This window comes from Trichosurus vulpecula, chromosome 4 (assembly GCF_011100635.1).
Source record: "Trichosurus vulpecula isolate mTriVul1 chromosome 4, mTriVul1.pri, whole genome shotgun sequence".
NCBI lineage: Eukaryota > Metazoa > Chordata > Mammalia > Diprotodontia > Phalangeridae > Trichosurus > Trichosurus vulpecula.
In genome coordinates, this window is record NC_050576.1 from 20,335,680 (window position 1) to 20,357,260 (window position 21,581).

At 42.0% G+C, this 21,581-nt stretch overlaps 1 protein-coding gene across 5 annotated transcripts in view; it reads right to left on the reverse strand.

Moving 5' to 3' along the window:
- FGGY (FGGY carbohydrate kinase domain containing) overlaps window positions 1-21,581 on the reverse strand; it is a 512,879-nt gene that overhangs the window by 77,693 nt on the left and 413,605 nt on the right. For all 5 annotated transcript variants that reach the window (XM_036754773.1, XM_036754775.1, XM_036754774.1 and 2 more), the window contains exons 11-13: window positions 19,158-19,305; window positions 12,914-12,988; window positions 6,170-6,290 (exon numbers count right to left, since the gene is read on the reverse strand). In XM_036754773.1, coding sequence (XP_036610668.1) covers window positions 6,170-6,290; window positions 12,914-12,988; window positions 19,158-19,305 — 344 coding nt within the window. The remainder of the gene's footprint in view (window positions 1-6,169; window positions 6,291-12,913; window positions 12,989-19,157; window positions 19,306-21,581) is intronic.

Below are 21,581 nucleotides of genomic sequence, written 5' to 3' on the forward strand. Positions count from 1 at the left end.
TAACTCAACTGCGCCTCAGTTGACTCGTCTGCAAAATGAGGTAATTGGACTCGATTTCCTCTGAGTTTGTGGTTATGCAATGGAAAGATGGAAATCTTATTGTGGGAGTTACCTAGGGATGAAGATTTGGCAGTAATGGTGGTGGTAGGGGGGGACCGTGGTGGTGGTGGTGGTGGTGATGTGGTGGTGATGGTGGGGGGCGGTGGTGGGGGTGGAGGTGTGTAGAGGGAGACCAAGGATTCCTGGGTAATAATTAGCAGAAGATAAAAGTAGTAGGCTCTATGGCCATGACTGGGCATTGAAGCCAATGGAACTAGACTAGGGCATACATGGACAGAATCGGGGACATCTGGGTCTAACTAGGCCGTTTGCTAGGTGTGCTGTTGGGTAAGTCAATCTTTTTTGGCCTTAGTTTCTTCATCTATGAATTGAAAGAGTTGGACTAAATAACCTCCAGAGTCCCTTTGTCATCTATAGCCGTGGCTATGATACATGCAGGGCACTGGACTGAGCTGGAAACAATTGAGCTCCAATCTTGCTGCCTGTGTCTCCCTAGGCTAGTGGTTCTCAAAGTGCAGATCTCCAGGGGGACCCAAGACCCTTTGGGGGGGGGGGTCCATGAAATCTAGGCTATTTTCATAACAATATTAGACCATTATTCACCCATTAAAATATTCCTCCCTTCTACATGAGGCCAGATGTTGTGCAGTCTACTTCAACCCAAACAACATATCGCAATAGATTACATGCAGAAGCAGATAGGAGAAATCAGCTGTCTTCTATTAAGGAAGACATTCAAGGGATTTGAAAAAAATATGGAAAACCATGCCAATCTTCTCACTAATTCTTTTTGGGGAAATATATTTATTTTTCATAAAAATTGCATTTATGCTAATGTGCAATAAGCTTATTCTTATTTTTAAATGGATTAACAAATGAATATTTTTAAATGTATGAGTTTTAATTTCTAAATATCAGCAGATATTTAGCCCCCATAAACAAAAGCTCTTTGAGTCCTCAGTAATTTTTAAGGGTGTTAAGGGCTTGCAGAGATGGGAGGTACATAAATGGTCTAGAAGGCACATATTTTCAGATTATTTGAAGGTGCTGATTAATTATGCTGACTTTTCTTTTTTCTTTTGTTTAAGAAAGTGCTATTTGTTATATGGGATGGCTTTCTTGGAAGATGAGGAGGAATATTGGAAGAAAATGTAGTGATGTTTTAAAAAAAGCAAAATAGATTAATAGCAATTTATCCTTTTCTTAAAATAAGAGTATGAAAATATCCTAAGACTAAAAGGTTTGAAAACTGCTGCCCTAGGGAAATCACTTAATTGCTCTATGCCTCAGTTTCCAGTCTCCAAAAAGAAGAGATTAATTGGCTCTAAATCTCTAATTCTCTAATGACAAAAGGGTCAAGGATAGGTGGTACAGTGGTTAGAGCACTGGATCTGGAGACAGTAAGATTTGAGTTCAGATCCTGACTCTGACACTTGGTGTGTGACTCTGGGCAAGTCCCTTATCCTCTGTTTGCCTCAATTTTCTCCACTGTAAAATAGAGAGCATGATAGCACCTCCCTCACAGGATTGTTGTTAGGATCAGTGGACATAATATTTGTAAAGTGCTTAGCACAGTGACTGGAACATAGTAAGGACTCGTTCTTTTCCCCTTCCTGACCAAACAAAACAAGATGGCCTTAAGAGATATCTCTGTTCTTTGTTTTGTAAATTCTCTCCTCAGATGGAAAATTCTCAAAAGGAATCTTATTCCAGGGCAGTATGGTGGAAAACAGGACAAGCAGGAGTCCATTTGGGTTAGAACCTGGCTCCCTGACTTACTAGCTGCGTGACTTCCCTGAGCCTTCTCGCCTCCTCTGCAAAATGGAGCTGATCATACAGACCAACTCTGTCCTGCGAGAAAATCCTCTGTAATCCTCAAAGGGCTAGAGAGCTGGGCGTTTTTACTGGCATCCTTACTTGGGATCCCTCCACTGGGGGATAAAGAAGGAATTCCAGCCACTCTAAAGTCCAGGGATAATTTCAGCCAAGCACCCTTGTAAAAATGAACCAGAATCCCTCGCTCAGACCTCGATGGTATTGGCCAAGATCTGTCCATGAGAAAGATCGTACAACCTTGATGTAACAAACGCACACGTGGAGGGGCAGTACCCATTAGAGCAAGCCAGCCCTAAAGTAGAGGTGCCAGGGAAAAAAGACACTGAGCCATCAGAGAGTCAATAAAAGAAATAATACAGTTACTGTTAGTGACCGAAACATCTCCTCTGACAGTTAATTAACTGAGGAAACAAGATCATTGACTTACAACTGAAAGGTCATCCAGTCCAACCCTCTCGTTTTACAGATGAGGAAACCGAGAGCCAGAGAGAGAAAATGATTTGTCTAAGGATAAGCATAGAGAAAATGACAGAGCCTTGATTTGAACTCAGGTCTTCTGTCCCCAGAACCATCCCTATTTCTACTGTATCACAACAGAAGGTATCTTGGAGGTCACATAGTCCCAGCATCTCCGACCACATCTGGGAAATGGAGGCCCAGAGAGATGAATCGACTTAGTCACAGTTAGACAGAGAGTGGCCTTCAGAAGCCTTTTCCAACGCCCCTGAATTCTAGTGCCTTCTCTGTCTTGCACATTTCTAGTTTGTCCTGCCTATCATTTGTACACAATTGTTTGCATGTTGTGTTTCCCATTAGACTGTGAATCTTTGAGAACAGGGACTGTCTTTTCCCCTTCTTTGTATATCCAGTACAGGGCACATGGTTGGAGATTAATGAATATTTACTGAATGACTGAGTAGATGTGGCTGTCATAGAACCTTCATACCAACTCCCTCATTTTAGAAATAATGAAACCGAAGCCTTGGAAGGAGTGACTTTTCTGAGGTCATTTACAGGGTCAATATCAGAGCAAAGATTTGAACCCAGGCCATCTGTGACATTCGCAGCATACTGGCTAAAGGCCTGGTTTCGGACTAGGAAAGACCTAGGTGTGACTCTGGATAATTCACTTTACTGTTCAGTTCCCTAACCATATTAATTGGTTGGTTGTTGTCCATGCTCAAAGGAGACCAAAATGACATCACCATGTTGGGATCAAGGCACTAAAAATAATATAAATAATAATGCGCATTTATTAAGCTTTGCAAAACTTTTGAACATATAATATCTTATTTAATCCTTGGAATAACTCTGTGAAGTAGTTAACATTATCATTCCCAGAAACTATTGCTATCCCCATTTTCCAGGTTGAGAAATGTTAAGCGAATGGTCAACAGCCATAAAACTATTACTTGTCTAAGGAAGGATTTGAATCTGGGCCTATTTAAGTCTAAGCCTGGGCCTCCATTCATTACACCTTCAAAGATGCAAAGTTGTAGATAAGCCACCAATCTGGAGCAGTGGAGAGAATTTCCATACCGGGAATTCCCCCACACTCATGAGAGTTGCTGTCTAGACTAAAAAGGGATATTTAGCTGTGTATCATCATCATCGTCTTCATCATTGTCATCAATATCGCTACCATCCTACCAACTTCATCCTGAAAGGGCTAGATCTTTTTTTTAATTGTTGATAATAATAACTGCTGTCCTTGACAACCAACCTGATTCTCAGACTAAGCATCCACAGGGTTCTGCATATCAGAAGCCATTTTCCAGAGGGTTTCAGGACTCTGTTGTCTCTCTTTCTGTGGGTGAACTAGAGAGGGAATTTCCCAAATCTCTATGCCTCTTCCTCCCTGGGAAAACTTGAGCAGTGAAGATATTTGAAGGAGACAGGAGTCAGTGTCTGGTTGTTTCTGACTGGTTTGAGTAATGAGGCCTGGCCTTCCACAGTGCTGCTTTCAAATTTGGTCTTTTCTCCAAAGAATTGGGGTGGACGGGGGAAGGGACGGGAGAGATTTCTGGAATTCTAGTTATTTTATCTGATAGACTAATGAGTTAAGCAGAACCAAGAGCATTTGAAGGCAGATGAACTTTGCCATTACTCTGCCAGTCAATGTCCTTACAAAGGGAGGGGAATTCCAAGCCCAGAAAAAGGGCCCTTTGTACCGGACTGTATCTGGTCATTAGCTCCAGCCCAAGGATTCCAGTTTACATTTTAATCCAAATACCTATTAATAGACCTCTTATTTCAGCCCCCAGAGAAGAGCTTCCAAAGCTGAGTCTCTCTGCAGTGAAACTGGCCTTATGTTCCTCTGGATTCAATAAAGGAGGGTGACTGCTTGATACCGACCTCATTGGACAAACAGAGGGTACCCCGAGTACCAAGGTCCTGGTCCAGGCTGCCTCAGGGCACTGTGTCACGGGGGCTCCCCTGTGGCTGATCTCCATCTTCCTTCCTGCCTACATCAAGGCAGGAAGACAATTTGGCTATTAGAGCACACAATAAAGGCCAAATTCCAGTTTACAACTTTATAGAAAGTAGCCGGACCATTCTTAATTAAAACAACTGAATTCAGCAGGCAGGACTGATCCTGGGGAAAGCCATCAACAAACCCAGTGGGACTTCTATGGATGGGGGCAGCGTGAGGCTGGGGCAGGAGCACTGGCTTTGGCATCCCAGGACCTGGGTTCAGATTCTCCCTACTGAATACCCTCCATTGACTCCCTATCACCTCTAGGGTCAAATATTAAACCTTTTGTTTAGCCTTCAAGGCACTTCGTCGTCTCCTGGCCCCTCGTACCTTTCAGTCTTCTTACACACACCCCACTCCTCTCACCTTCTCTGTGATTCAGTGACAGTGGCTTTCTGGCCACTTCTTGGACATGATTTGCTAAGCATTTTCACCCCCTGGGACCTTCCCTCATCTGTGTCCCCGGCATCTCTCTCAAGTCTCATCTAACAACCCACATTCTACAAATAAGGAGCACTTCCTGGTCCTCCTGAATCTCAGAACCTTTTCTCCACCAATACCTCCAGTTTACCCTGTATATGTGTATTTGTATACAGTTGTTTGTATACAATCGTTAGCGTGTTGTCTCCCCATTAGACTGAGTTTCTCCAGAGCAAGGACCGGTTTTTGCCTCTATTGTGTCCTTCCTGCTTAGCACTGTGCCTGGCACATAGTAAGTGCTTGACAAATACTTGTTGACTTGAAATCCAGCTTTATGTTTCAGCCTCAACCCTTGGGTCTTTTGATCACAAATCTTCAATTAAGAGAAGCCTGTAGGAATGAGATTTCACCAGAGGAGAAGTCCTTCTTCCCTGACTGATCCTGGGATCTGTATGGTGAACATCTGGCAGTCCTCATGTGACTAAACATTTGGTTTGGCCTTTCATCAATGAACTTATCAGGTGGTATCTTATACAGTAGAACTGTAAGAACTCGGAAGGCCGAGATCATGGCAATGTAGGTGCAGGCCTCTCTCCTGGCCCTTTGCTTATTTATTAATTAATTAACTTATTTATTTGTTTGTTTGTTCGTTTGTTTGTTTGGGGGGGGGCAGGACGGGGGGGGGGGGGTAGGGGGGCTGCTGACTCACAGTTGTATTGATGAACCCCTAACCCAGTGCCTTTCCTATGATACCATGATGCTTCAGGCCCCCATGTTCATGAGTCTACAGGGCAGGAAAAGAAACACAATGGGCAACGTACACATTAAGATTTCTAGGAGGAAATATAATGACAAAAGCCCATAATCCTGGACCTCATGTAGCTTAGCTGGGGCATTCCAATCAGGGAAATGAGTATGGGGGAGGGGCAATATGTACACAGATAAAGAAATAGAAAATAGAAAATAGTGGATTAGATAATAACAACAAAAAACTAATCTCAGTATGTGTGGAAGAAACAGCCCAGGACAATGGAAAAAATAGTTGATTTGGAGTCAGAGGTATTGGGTTCAAATTCTAGCATTATCGCTGAATCTCTCTGGGCCTCAGTCTCCTCATTTTTGCTAAGTGAAGGGTTTGGGCTAGATGGCTGCTGAAGTGCCTTCAAGCTCAAAATCTAGGATTTAGAAGAGTTCCTAGAGAGTTTTGTTAAGAAAAGCAGAACTCAAGTGTTGTTGGCCAAGGGAGGGGGAGGTGGGCTTAGCACACTGAAAGAACTGTGAGCATAAGGAGGAGCATTAGCTCTCACCCTGTCCCACGGACCCTGAGGTCCCTAATTAGTGGCACGTCGGTGGCCTTTCTGTCCCTCTCTGACTTACCAGTGATGTCAGCGTGCATCTGCACAAAAAGAGGGTTCTTGCTGAGACCCCCACACAGAAACAAGGTTCTGATTGAATGGCCGGCTGCCTCCATGGTCTCCAGAATGTGACGCGTGCCAAGCTAAAAGGGAAAACCGGAGATGGCATCGCTGGTGATAGAGAAGCAACAGAAGAAAGCAAAACAAATCCTCAAATGCCCACACACCCATTTAACACAACATTCCAAGGCAAACAGGGTCAGAGGTAACCAAAGTTGTCAATTCACAGAATGGGAATTTAAGAAATACCTTCAGAGAAATAGAGAATGTCAGAGATGAAACAGAACCCTTAATGTTAAAGAAGGAAAGGATCTTAAAACTTAAAACGTAAATGTCAGAGCTGGGGGAAGACCATATTTTTCCACCCTCTCATTTTATAAATAGGGCTCAAAGATGTCAAGAAACTTAAAGATAACATGACATTCCTCTGAAAGGAAAAGGTTCATTAGCAAGATTGGGCGGGGTTTGGGGGGTGGGATATAAGGTAATGGACACTTATACTGCTAAGAGCAGGTCAGCTGGGCTTTCCATGGTGCTACTGACCAGAAGTATAAACTTCTGAACCTAACTCTTGGAGGGCCCACATACCAGGAGTAGTGTCTTATGGCTGAGTTTCCAAGGCCACAATCTATGTACAGGGAAGCCTGGCCCATCCTCAGTGTTCAGGGACTGAGCTGAGCTTCCTGGGTAATCAATTTCTGAGAATTTGGGGGGTAAACCTGACTTTATACTGAATATATACTGAATATATTGAATGTGCCAACTTTATACTGAAATACAGTTATCCTTTCCTCATCGCAACTTTCCCCATCACAGTTTCTATATATCTTAGGTTGACGTAAGAAATCAAATGGGAATTTGGGGGGAGTTTTGTGGAAGCCACAGACGACACATGAAGGTCAGCAGACAACACAGAGCCTGTGATCAAATACTTAACCTAAATTTTAAATAAGGTACTGCAAACACCCCATAAAAGAAAAAGAAGAAATTCAGACTTCTTCTCTGGTACAAAGGAAGGGCCAAAAATTTGTATGCAGATTTTCCAGATTGCGGGGGTACCATGCCCCTAAATCCCCCACAATGTGGAGGAATTAATAGGAGACCTAATTTCAGCAAAATATCAGCAAAAATTCATTACTTTGCATTTCATTATAGTTGTAATATCTGTATATAACTTATGAAGTTTGTATCCTATCTAATTCCGTGTGGTTCTTATTCAGATCCATGTATTTCCAAAGTCCTGGTGACCTTGATTTCTTCCATTCTTTAGTAGATACCAGTCCTGCAATTAAGTTGTGTCCCTTCAGTCCTCAATCATGCTAAGTGATAGGCTGGGCAACCCCCCCCCCCCATCTCAATCATACCTTGTTAAGGTCTAGTAAATATCCATCCATCCTTCCTTCCTTCCTTCCTTCCTTCCTTCCTTCCTTCCTTCCTTCCTTCCTTCCATCTTTCGTTTCCTCCTTCCCTCCTTCTCTTCCCCTAAACTAGGAGTATTGTAAGGTCCTATGTGAGTACAGACTGTTTCATTCATTGCCTTTTGTGAGAAAGTCTGGCACATAGTAGGTATTTAATAAATGCTTGTTAGTTAATTGCTTGGTCTCCCAGCTATAAAAATAATCTTCCCAATGCAAACAACACATTTAGACTCAACATGCCCAAATCAGAACTTATTATCTTTCTCCCCAAATCCTCCTTTCTTCTAAACTTTACTATTACTGTTGAGAAGACCACCATCCCAGTCACCCAGGCTCAAATCCTCTACTCCGCTGAGAGACCCACTCCCTCTCCCTTGGTAGCCAATCCATCATGTCACAAAGAGTCCGACACAATTGAAATGACTGAACAACAAGAAATGTATGCACCTAGTTATTTACATGTTATCTTGCCTTTTAGAATATAATCTCCTTGAGGGAAGGGAGTGTTTTCATCTTTTTGTGTCTCAGTACTTAGCATTGGTGAGATGCTTGGCTCATAGAAGGTGGTGAATGGAGACTTTGATGTCACTCACCAGCCTACAGACCTTTGTACTGGAGTCTTCCCTGTTTGGGACGCAACCTCATCTTCTTCTCCTCCTTCAAGAACTCCCAACTTACTTCAAAATAAAGCTCTGGGGTCGCTACTACACAAGGCTTTTCTTGATCCACTCCCTCCCCAACCATTAACATGACTTTGTACACACTTCCTTGTTCTCATTTCTCATTCCTACAGAATGTAGTCAGTGTTTTTAAGGGGAAAAGCCTCAATTTTGAATGTGTATGCTCTTCTTACAGCATAGCCCCTTAAATCGATGGGGCTTAATAAACGCTCCTGAATTGCCATCTGAAGGTTCATCTCTGCTCTGGTTATAGTGAAGACTATGGCAGTGCCTAACTGTTGGCCGGAATTCCTGTTCTCCTTCAAGCCTCAGGGATCCAAGCCAGTAAAATCCCTCCTCCTCCTCCCTAAATGCCCCAACAAAGGCAATTGTGGGAAAGTTGTTGTGTGTTTACCTGCCTGGAAAAAATGTTTTAATCAGGGTAAAATTTAAATTAAAATTAGTCTATTCCACTATGGGGGAAAAAAAGTTAATTTAATCCCATCATGAAGAAAATGCAAATCTGGGGACTTCAAATGCAAATTGTATTTTTTTTTTCTTTTAAAAGGTTTACTGCTGAAAAGAAAACTATAGATTAACAGCCTATGGACAAAAGCCTATGGACAAGATTTTCAATTAAGCATGGTTTAAATTTTTTTTTAACTTAAAGAAAGGCTCCACACAGTTCTATGTACCTTTAATTACATTCCTCATTCATTACTGTCCTATTCCTACAGAATACTAACAACCCAATTGCTGATACTGTCCAAAGGAGGAATTTGTTCAGTTTCAGCTTGTCAACAACAAATAGGTGCTGGCGTATTGTTCTCAGCTGGTGAAGCAGAATGTTATTTTACTCCATTTACTGTCCTGGGAAATGTATCTGTTATCTCCATGCTTCATTAAAACCATCATCATTTTGCTTAAAGGTCAGCACACACAGATACTTTTCCAAAATGAATTGTACTCACACTAATTCAAATCACTCTACAATAAAGTCCTATCTAAAAGCCTTTCTCTTAAAAGCCTCCCTACAATGATATTTTAAAGGTCATTAAGACAATGGATAGCCTAAATACGAAAAGTTGTTAATACCCCTATGTGCCACTTATGATAAGTACATTAAGTCCACAATTGATTTTCAGAGTGTGTGGGACTTGAAACACGGGACTGGTTATTTTAAATTGACTGCATTTATAAAACTCTAGGGCTCCTGCTGTAATATTCTTCCAGAAAGAGTAACTATGACACAGTCTGGGTCTGGATTACTGCCTTTCTCTTGGCCCACACAATCATGGAAAACTATTTCTAAAATGTTACGTGAAACATTTAAATGAAGATTAATAAATTTCCTTTCACTCTCCTTCTCCATTTAGCCTGCCCAGATAGAAATTGAAGATAAAGTCATGATGTGTGAAGCTTGGGCATGGAACTCACCAGGCTGTTTTTACTCTCTACTTCCAACATGAAGTGAAGTTCATTTGAAAAGAACCAGTTGTTTATTTAGAAGAGATCTGAGGGTTTTAGTGGAATGTAAAACCACTGTTAGTCAGTGGTGTGATAGAACTTCCAGAAAGCTAATACAAATAGAGGCACGGAGTCTAGGAATATGGAGGTGTTGGTGCTGTTATATTCTTTTGGACTAGAAGGGCTTTGAAGACCCTGCCCACTGAGCTACTGTTGAATTGAGGGATTGGTCAGTCCACAACGCAGTCCTTCAAGGAGGGGCACTCATTGCTGCCTAGTACCAAAGCCCAAGGATGCTTGGAGAGTCTATTTCCAGACACGTATGATGGAAGATCCTGTCCTCTTCCTTAAAGCCTATATAAAGATTCTGTGACTGTTTGCTGCCTACCTACTGTGTGAATTTATGAAAAGCCTTTGGCTTTTTTCAGTTGCTAGAATCTAGTTGTGAGAAGAATGTTTGTAGCTATTTCTCTAAGTTTGAGTCCACTCCCCTCCCAGGGCTAAGCTGTAGAAGGAAGTGTGTGCCCCATTTTGGATTTATGTTCCTATACTTTGGGTCTTGTTGTATCTTTTCCATAAATATCCCTTTTGGGCAAAAAAATAATCCTAATTGATGTTAATGGATTAATTGAAGCAAAATCACTGGCTGCCGCACAGGAGAAATTGAGGAGAAATTCTCCAAGGAAGAAACTTACCTTTCTCTTTCTCACTGCTCCCAAGATAAAAGGACAACTCCCTGATTTCAGAGGATAGATGGAGGAGTGCCCTTCTCTATGAGCTTGTAGCCTCCTAGAGAAGCTTTTATCTGTGATGGAGCCACCATACATGTCTTTTTTCCTTTGATTTGAGGCCTTATGAGATCTCAAAAAGATCAAAAGAAGCTGGGAAAGAGCCAACCCAACCTGTTTAACTTAGCCATGCAATAGAATCTGCTCCACAGCCAAGTCACAGTGGGTAAAGGGTCTGACATCCATGCTGGACCTGGAAGTGATTTCCCTTGTGGGGCAAATGTTTGTAACTATGCTTGAGCCCATTTTTCCCTGGGCCAAGCTGTAGATAGAAGACTTTGCCCCATTTTGGTTGCATATTACACTTTGAGTCTTGTTATATCTTTTCAATAAATATTCATTTGAAAAAAACTGATATTAATGTATGATATTGAAGAGAAATTGATTGGTTAAAGTGGAAGTTGGGTGCTGATCGCTGGAATGGAAAATGATGTGGAGATAGTCAACATTGGTGATTGATATTTCTGGGGAGCAAACTGGATGAGGGCTTGCCAACTGATCCTCGGAGGTAGCCCTAGATCCATGAGGGGAAGATGAAGCTCACCGTTCTCTGGGGACAGTGGGAATGGGAATCAGGCTAAGGATAACTAGTGGCTTATTTGGTTTAGTGTCTTATACCTGATGAAATATGTGCCCACCCCTTAGCTGGTACAGAACAGAAAGTAGTCTCACTTTTGATGCTACCTGTGGTATCTTGGGCAAGACATTTAACCTAATTGGGCCTCAGTTTCCTTATCTGTAAGATGAGGAAATTGGACTGAAAGGTCTCTGAAGTTCCTTCCCTCTCTGAATCTATGATGCTGTGATTCTGTCAGAACTTCCCTGGGCCTCAGTGTCTTCATCTGTAAAATGAGGGCTTTTGGGCTCGGTGACCCAAGTCGCCTTCCTCCTCTAAATTTGTGACTGATTTTATCTGTGGCTGATGCATATAGTTCTCTTTTTTTGTCTCACCTCTCTTTGGAAAGATGATTTGGGGCAGCATTATTTGTTTTAGCCTGTATCTTCACGCCCAAATAATTCAATTGCTTTGACTGATTAATCATATTAATTAACCCTATTTTAATTCAATGAAATAAAATCAAGCAAGTTACTTGAATTATTCCACTGCTTGTAGACCATATTCAACACTGGATAGCATGCAACAGTAATATGCATAAATAGGTACTTAATAAATATTACTTGATAATGAAGGAAAATGCAAAAGGGCACCCCTTTGGAAGGCTGAAGATGAGGATTCAAATTCTGTTTCTCTGGGGCCATGGGGACACAAAACCTCTCTGGTATAACTGGGGGAACTCTGGAATAACTAGATCAACAACACCTGTGAACTTGTCTTTTGGAAAAAAATATATGCATTTGCATAATTTTATTTCAATATAATGTGTTTCCTTTGTAATCCTACATAATTTATTTTATGCATGTAAAAACATTATTTTGAGAAGTCTATAAGTTTCACCAGATTGCCAGAGGAGTTCAGGACCCAAAAAAGATGAATAACTCCCTGAGCTAGGCAGGCTCTAGATCTTTTCAAACTCTGATAGTCTATGAATCCATAAATCATAACACAACACTAATTAATTTTCAATGATCAGTTGTCCCTAATCCATCAATCACAAAGCATTGACCAAGCCAGGTCTTAGGGATACAAAGGAAGAGGAAGCAGGCCCTCTTTTCAAAGACTTTACATTCTCTTGGGGAGAAAGCTCTAAGGCTTCACATTTCTGTGGTTTTAAACTTCAACACTCTATGAAAATGGGAGTGTAATTATACTCGAACTTTTTTACTAATTTTCTCTTGCAAATGGATATTGTTTTTCTTGTCAGCTTTTCTGACAGTGGACCGTGCTCATAGGATACAGTCTGACTTTTCCCTTAACCATAAAGGAAATGTGGAAAATAAGTCAGATCAACAGTCAAGAAAGCCACGTAATGACCAGACCATTCCAAGTTGATGTCTTTGGACTTTGTGTTACATGGCGTAATTGCCAGAGTAGGAAAGGACCTTTGGGAGCCTGTCGCTCTGTGTGGGCAAGATGTCAGAAGTCTTTTTGGTGAGCTCCTCTTTAATTCAGGATCTTTTCCCCTAGAGCACGGAGTGACATGTGAAGCAGTGTTCCTGGATCAAAGTCCATGGAAATCATCAACACAATTTAACAAAAGAGGGAATTTACCTGTTTCCTGCCAGAGAAGCAATGGACGAATGAGCAGACATTTTTGGATGTGACCACTGTGAGAATTTGTTTTTTTGCACTTGAGTGTTTGCCATAAAAGTTTTCCTATGGTTTTTTTAAAAGAAATTTTCCATGGTGGGGCAGTGGGAGGGAGAGATATTAAATGTTTGGTTAATAAAGAAAAAGAGATATTCAGAGGCTTACAGCAATGGCTTGAACTGTGGCCAGGTAGAGAAGAGCCAGATCATCCAGGCTGTGAGACAGTCTCAATCCTGTGACCTGCATGGATAGGAGAGGAGAGGAGAGGGGAGGGGGGGAGAGAGAGAGAGAGAGAGAGAGAGAGAGAGAGAGAGAGAGAGAGAGAAGAGATTTACAAATGTGGCATTCAGGAAGGGGACATTTCCCATGAAAGACATTCAGGCATGTTTTCTAGTTGTAATGAGTTCAAATGCAAATCCTCTCTTTGTGAACCAGATGTGAACCAAGGACTAAGCCTTTTTTGCTTCAGAAATAGGGTTGGGGGTGGGGAAGGGAGCGAATGCCCAAAGTAAGAAGGAGAGAGGGAAACACACCAACCAACCCACTACAGGAAAGGTAACAATCACATCCATGAACTCGACATCTTGGGCACTTGTGTGTGTGTGCGTGTATGTGTTTTTTATACAACCATGTAAGAATGTTCATTGATACAAGGAGCATTTCCCGAGGGGGCATCTACAGAACATAAATTGATAATTATAATATGAGCTAACATTTATATACCACTTTAAGATTTGTAAAATTTGTTTATCATATTTGGGCCTCACAAGCAACCTAACAAAGACACTGCAGGTTTAATTTTCCCCTTTTGATGGATGAAGAAAACAAGGCTCAGAGAATTTATGTGAGTCATACAATAATAGTTTTATCACTGGTGGGAAACTTAGAGAGCATCTAATCTAACATGTCTTATTTTTCAGCTGAGGAATGAAAAGACTTCCAAGTTCCAAAATGATTATGATGGTACAATGCATAGGGTGCTAGACCTGGAGTCAGGAAGACTCATCTAGAGTTCAAATCTAGTCTTAGACACTTCCTAGCTGTGCGACCCTGGGAAAGTCACTTTACTCTGTTTGCCTCAGTTTCTTCATCTGTAAAATGAGCTAGAGAAGGAAATGGCAAATCACTCCAGTATCTCTGCCAAGATACTGCCAAAACCCCAAATGGGGTCACAGAGTTGGATACGACTGAAAACAAGTGAACAACAACAAGGATCTTGTTCTGCTCCTATTTGTAGAACCTTAAGAAGATCATGTCCCCTCTCTGATTCTTGGCTTTCTCCTTCAAGAACCTTGGTTTCCTTTTCTGTAAAATGGGGATGATATGTGTAGCTTCCACTTCATAGGGTTTTAGGAAAAGAGTTCTAATATATATAATATGTAATATAATATATTATTTACTATATATACTAAATATATATATTATTTGTGCATTATACATATTATGTAAACATATATAATACAATAAATAATATTTATATATAATATATAAAATAAATATAAGCTATCCTTACCATTATTACCCTATCCAGTGGTTCTTAACCCAAGGTCCTTTTACTTTATAAAACTATTTTGATAACTGAATTTCAATGTAATTGGTTTCCTTTATAATTCTATTATTTTATTTCATGCATTTAAAAACACTTGGGCAGCTAGGTGGAGCCCTGGATGGACCAAAAGGTCTGGAAAGACCGAATTCAAGTCTGGCTTCTGATTCTCACTAGCTGTGTGATTTCCGGCCAAGTCACTTAACCTTCATCTGCCTCAGTTTCCCCATTAGCAACATGGTTATAATGGCACCTGCCTCCCAGGGCTGTCGGGGGGATCAAATGAGATAACATTTGTAAAGTGCTTTGCAAACCTTAAAGGGGTATATTAAGGCTTGCAATTGTTGGGAGGAGGGATCCAGGACACAGGAAAAGAAAAGAGGTCAAGAAGCCCTAATTTAGGGAGTCTTCCAACTCAGACATTCTAGATTCTAAAGGCCCTTTTTGTTCAGACCCCTCATCTCACAGATGAGGAGGTGGAGGAAGAAAAAGCGAACTTGTTCATAGCTATAACACGACTTATGTGTTGAGGGCTTATCTACAAGTCTTCTAGTCCCCCATCACTGATCTTTTTTTCTTCTGTGATATGCTATAATTAATCAACTTTCAGGTGTCTCCCAGATCTAAATCTATGATTCTGGACCTTGGAGGGATGAAGAGGATGGCTTTTTTCACCACCTAGCCTGTGAATTCACCAGCTTATCAATTTAAAGCTGGAAGAGACCATGCCATCTAACCCCACTTTCTCATTTTACAGATAAGGAAACTGAGATCCCTACAGGTTAAGTGGCTTGCTCATGATCACATGGGTAATCAATGCCAGAGTAAGCATTTTAACCTAGGTGTTCTGACCCCCAAACCAGTGCTTTACTGTGGTCAAGGCATCATCACCAGGCTCACATCCTTTTCTCTTGGGGCTTTTCCCACTTGGTTATGAGCCCAGGAACCTGCTAAATGTACATCTTTAGCTCTCCCCTCTTCCCCATTCCCCTGAGACTGTTCTGCTAAAACTTGTTTTCTGAGACCAATTGTCAGGTTTTAAAACCACAAGTCAGAATGAGGATGGAGCCACCTCACGTAGAAGGTATTATCTTACTAAATGATGTTGGCTGGGCCTCTTCCCTGCATCATTTCCTCTTCTAAACTTTCCTTCAGATCTCAAAATGCACCCAAAGACTTTTTTTTTAATGAGTCTGAGTTTCTCAGTATTGTTAAAAGGTATGTAAAGTGTGACTTGCTGATTAAAGCCAATTTTCAAAATTAAACATTTTACTAGAAACAATATTAGCAATAATACAAACCACTAAGCTCAGTTAGTAATATTTGGCTTTTAAGTTAATTTCAGGGCAAATGGTATCACAATGTATTTTCTCTCCCTCTCTCTCCAAATCTCCATGAGAGTTCTTTGCCAATGCATGCTCATTCACTTTTCCACATATTTTCATAGTTAGTATGTTCTCCATTCTACTGGATCTGCCTTTTCCCCTTTGCATTATTTTAGAAAGGCCTTCCCACATTTCTTTCTGCTCCTTATCCCTGCCTTTCTTAACCATGTTAACTAAATTCCATTTCATTGATTAAAGACATGAATCAAGGTGAGACAGAATGTAGTGGTGCCTGGACAGTGGGACTCAGAGCCGGTGAGACCTGAATTTAAGTCAAGGTCTGCCATAGACTGATTATGTTATGTTGGGCCAGATTCTCAGACTCTGAGTGTTGCAGGCATCTCTCTGAGAGACTGATGAAAGAGAAAGACAGAGAGAGATAGAGAAAGAGACAGAAACAGAGAGACAGATTAGACTAAAACAGAACAGAGGAGACAAAGAACCTTACCTGATGGATTGAATTTGAGCCTCACTACAACCCTGTGAGTTGGGTGCTCCTACAAGGATCCCATTTTAAAAATGAAGAAACTGGAGCTCAGAAAGCTTAAGTAACTTGTCCAGGGTCACAGAATAAGTAAATGTCACAGGCATGAAGGAGAGTCATGTGTTGATTTGAACTCAGGTCCTTGTGACTCCAGGTCTGGTGCTCTATCCACTATCAGATGCCAGAGTCAAGATTTTTTAACTCAGGTCTTCCTCATTCCAAGTCCAGGACTCTATCCTTTATTCTTAGCTGTCTTTCTTAATTCTGGACATACTGTATCTCCCCAGGAGAATGTAAGAACCCTGAGGCTAGCAATGTTTTCTTCTTTGTCACACAGTCAGTAATCAATAAATAAGCCAACCAATGAAGCATACAATATTTATGATAAATATTTGTTGAATTGTATGAAATCCTATATATTTTTTTGCTACTTGTTACACTCATACACTTCCTGAGCATATGAGGAGTTCCACTTGTGGATGTATAAATCCGCACAATGTCTAAAAGTCATAGGGCATGCACTTTGGCCCACCACAACCTCCAGTAAAAGGCATCTGGCTCTAGGAGACAGTACTGGGGCTGCCCGCTGCAACCAGTGTGAGCACGCCTCCTGCTCTGTCCGCTTCTCCCTTGCCCCCATGAGCTATTGGAGAAAGGCATCCATGGGGCATCACAAGCTTCCTCCCTATTCCCCAAACAATGCAGTTGCTGAATTACCCTCTTTTGTCTGTTTTCCCATCATGAATCTGCTCCACTGAAATTTAAATTCTGACTGCTTTCCACTTATGCAGTCTTACTGTAAGACTCAGCTCCAGTTCCAGGTTTTCCAGGAGACTTCCCAGCCCTGCGGCTGCTAGTTTCTCCCCCTCTCTAAGATTACCTTCCTTTTACTCCCTACGTAAGGATTTGCTGTAGATCTATTTATGCATGTGCTGTCTCCTTAAATGGAATCCCCTTGAGGGCAAGAACTATTTCTACTTTTGCCTTTTTCTCACCAGCTCTTAGTGACTGGCACATGTTGCTGAGTCATTTTTTCAGTTGTATCTGACTTTTCATGACCCCATTTGGGGTTTTCTTAGGAAAGATACTGGAGTGGTTTACCATTTCTTTCTCCAGCTCATTCTACAGATGGGCAAACCAAGGCAAGCAGAATTAAGTGACTTGATCAGGGCCACACAGCTATTAAGTATCTGAAGCCAGATTTGAACTCAAGTCTTCCTGACTCTAGGCCCAACACTCTATGTACTGTGCCATGTAGCTGCCTTTGACACATAGTAACTACTTTATTTAACTGATTGCTCATCACCCCAATAACTACCAAATCGCCCAAATAAAGCACAATTGGATTTTTCCTGTAATAGTCTATGTACACGTGCTTCCTATTTACTATTAATTTTTGTTTGGGGGAGGGGTGGAGATGTGGACCTGTAATTTAATCACTGTAAAGGAACTCTCAGGGTAGAAACTTTCTCCATGGCCATAGAGGGAGCATGGCATAATAGGTAGAAGACTGGCCCTGGGGTTCAAGACCACCTGGATTCAGGTATTGACCCATACTTTCTACATGGACTGCATTCCTTGGGGTGATGGTCAGGACACTACTTTGGCCACACTTTTTTCATTTGCAAAATTAAGCGTTGGGCTTCTTAATCTGGAGTCCATGATTTTATAAATTTTGATGAATGTATTTCAACAGAATTCATTTCCTTTGTAATTCTATGTATTTTATTTTATGCATTTAAAAGCCCGATTCTGAGAAGGGATCCATGGGCTTCATCCAAACTGTCCAAGGGTTCAGGACCCAAAGAACCCCTGAGTTGAATGAGCTCCCAAGTGCAGTGCAGTGGAAACAGCCCTGAACTGGGAATTGTAGAGTGGGAGCTGGAATCCTGGGCTCCCACTAACTGTGTGTTCATGGGACATCACATGACCTTCTTTAGACCTCCATTTCTTCATCTGCAAAAAGAAGCTTGGGCAAGATGACTGCTAAGGGTTCTTAAAGTTCTAGATCCCTGACTCCAGGTCTGGAGGCACTGTGGTCTGGTAAAAAAGAATGCACCTGGGGCTTAGAGGACTTGGGTGTAAATCCCAGCTTTGTAATCTCAGCCCTTCCCTCCTCTGGGACTTAGCTTCCTTATCTGACACATAAGGCCACTGGAGGAGATGACCTCCAGCTCTAAATATGTGATCTGGGGACTCCTCCTGGTTTTCAAAACAATTGCTTTAGTGATATAGGGGCTAAGCTTGAAGCTTCACATCCTACCCCTGACACTTAGCTGTGGAACCTGGAGTGAATTCCTTCCCTTCTCTGAGACTCAGTTTTCTCCTCTGTAACATGAAAGGGTTATCTCAGATGAGGCTTAAAAGGTCCCTTGTAGCTTTTATGCTCGCATCTACTTTGGAACCTATGCCCCATGGACTTTTCTCAAGTCACACAGCCCGAGAGTCACAGAGGAGGCTGTAAGTCCCATAGTCCCCGCATCCTCCTTGGCCTCTCTACACCTCCCTTCCTCTGTTTTACACCACTTTTAGTCAGCACTTGCAGTCTAGACCACGCCTTATGAGTGGCCCTGACTCATGGACTGAAGGTCCAGGTTGATGTCCAGCTGTGCTAAATGAGAGCATGGGCGGCACTATTTACATGACACTGACTAGGAATGGGCTGGAAAACACCACTCAGAAAACGTCTGAGATATTTCAAGTAAAACAAAATGAATAAAGGGGCTCAGGATTTTCAGCAAGCCAGGACCTGGGAGACTCAGCAGCTGGAAAGGGTCAGAAACAATCTGTCTGGGGATCTGGTCTTGGCTTGGAAACATCTTGAGTTTTCATCAGGTCTCAGCAGCAGACAGCAATAAAGGCACATTGACCAGGGCCTCGCCACCCAATGGGATGCTGGTCTTCCCAGGCTCCACTCTGAACATTGCTCCTTCCAAACGTCCTCACTCTTTAGTCTATCCTGGCCCTTTAGCACCAATGTAGGCAGACACTCACCATGCCCTTCAGTGTCACGTCAGCTAGGGGAGATCGGTTGCCATGGAAATCTGGCCAAACATGTAAATCAACAGTGAGGAAACCCACAGGCTGAGACTTCTTAATGGAATCCAGGTGATCGTTCAAATATGTATAGATACTTTGGAATCTGGAAGACAAAGTCAGTCCATTTGTTTTGTCCATGGGGGTGGGGAGGTCAACAGTTCAGTGGACAGAAAACATTTCAATTTCTATGTGAAATATAGGAATATGACCCAAGACCCCCCAAAGTGGAGGATGGCACAAGTTGTAACCCAAGTCAGGAGAAAATGACTATATCACTTGGTGCTGCACACGGCTTCTGGAAAGCATATGGCGCTAGGAATGTGGGGAAGAAAATGTTAGCTCCCATACTGAGCACTGTGATTGGACCCCAGTGGGGAAGGCAGGGAAGGAGGGGAGACTGAAAGTGGGGAGGAATGTTGTATGGGAGGAATGAACAAATGAAGAAGAAAAAACATTTATTAGTTGCTATGTTCAAATCACAGAGCTAAGTACTGCAGATACAAATAGAAAAGATGGGCCATTCTCTTAAGGAGATCAATTCTAATGTGGGAGATAAAAAATATAGGCAGTTTCAGCTGCAAGTCCTATCGAAAGGTCTCATGGTTCTTAGGGTGCAGCAACAAAGCAGATGATAATGCATCCTTTTCAGGGGAAGAGCATCACAGGGGAAGAGCATCATACCAGAAGTTAGGGGATTATGACCAAAGAATCATGAATTTTGAGAGTTGGAAGAGGTCTCAGAGGCCATCTGGCCCAATCCATACCTGACTAAGAATTCTGTCTCCAGCATGCATACCCCAGAGTACCCTCCTCTCACAACTGCACTGGAAAGAATGTTAGTCCTGGAGTCAGAACACCTGGTTTCAAATCCTGTCCCTGATGCTTATTACTTCAGTGACCTTGGACAAGTCCCTTTCCTGGTGAACATGTTAACTTCTGCAGACCTTAATTTCTTCATCTGCAACATGTGGAGTTTAGAGAAATGGTTTCTGAGGTCCCTCCCAGCTCATCAAATAGAAACCAGAAAGGACCTCAAGAAGCCAAGAAGTCCAACTCTCTCCCCATTTTATAGATGGAGAAACAGTGGCCAAAGGAGATTAAATGACTTACTTGCCCACAGTCACAGAGATAGTAAAAATCAGAAGCAGGAATGGAAACCAGGTGTTCAGACCCCAAAGTTCAATTTGTTTGCTCCTGCCTTAATGTCTGGTGACTCCCTACCTTCAGAGAGAGCCCTTTCCAGGTTGGAGAGCTCTACGTCATTAGGAAGGTTTCAGGACATCAATCTCAAATTTGCTTCTTTGCATTTTACACTCATTGCTTCTGATTCTGAATTCTGGGACCAAGCACAACAGAGTCTGTCTTTACTCAGATACTCCCTTAAATACTTAATAACAGCTTAGCTTACGTAACATTTTAAAATCTGTAAAGACCTGTGAATGCTTTATTTCATTTTAGCCTCATCACAACCCTGAGAAGATACAATCATGACCATTTTAAAGTTAAGAAAATTGAGGTTTGGAGAGGTGATTTGTCCATGATCACATGGCAAGTACATAGCAAAATTTGGATTTGAATCCCAGTCTTCCAGACCTCACCCCCAACATGCTATCTGCCGCACTACTATTCATCTCACATTTACCCAAAGTCTTCTCCTCCAGGCAAAACATCTCCAGTCCCTCCAACCAGGTCTTACAGGTCATGATCCTTCTTTGCTGCTGCCCTCACCAACCCCTGATCTTCATTGAATGTTGCAAAGAGGTCTGAATGCATTGACTTGGAAATCAGAAGCTAACTTTGGACTGGCCAGAGCTATGTGCCTTTGGAAAAATCACTTCATTTTTCTGGACCTCAATGATCTCATCTGTAAAATGGGATATGTGATCTGTATGCCCCTTTCTATCTTTCACCTTGTATGCTTCTTTTTAAAACTTTCTTTGTAACTTAGCACAATGCTTGGCACATAGTCCTTGTTCATGTCAAGATACTAGGAGAAACCCTGTTTTGCAGAGCTAAGGCCCAGCAAGAAGTCTGTGTCCTGAGCTTGGCATAACAAGAATCCTTTGCATTCACACTCTGGATGTTCTCCACCACAGCAAAACCCCAGAACTGAGACTTATGATTTCTCTATTTCCCAGGGGGATACTGCCCTGAGAGCTGAAACAGCAGCAGACATACTGTAACAGGAAGTGATTGACCACACCTCCTGACACTCTGAAATATCCCTTTGCTTGTAAACCAAACCAGGTGCTTCACTCCTGTTCCTGTTGCGCTAACTCTGGTTCTGTACCCCGCTGAATGCCCCTTAGGACCTGAGACAGTCAGAAGGCTCAATGTTTCTAATAACTCGAAGACCGTTCTCATTGGATCCAAGAATAC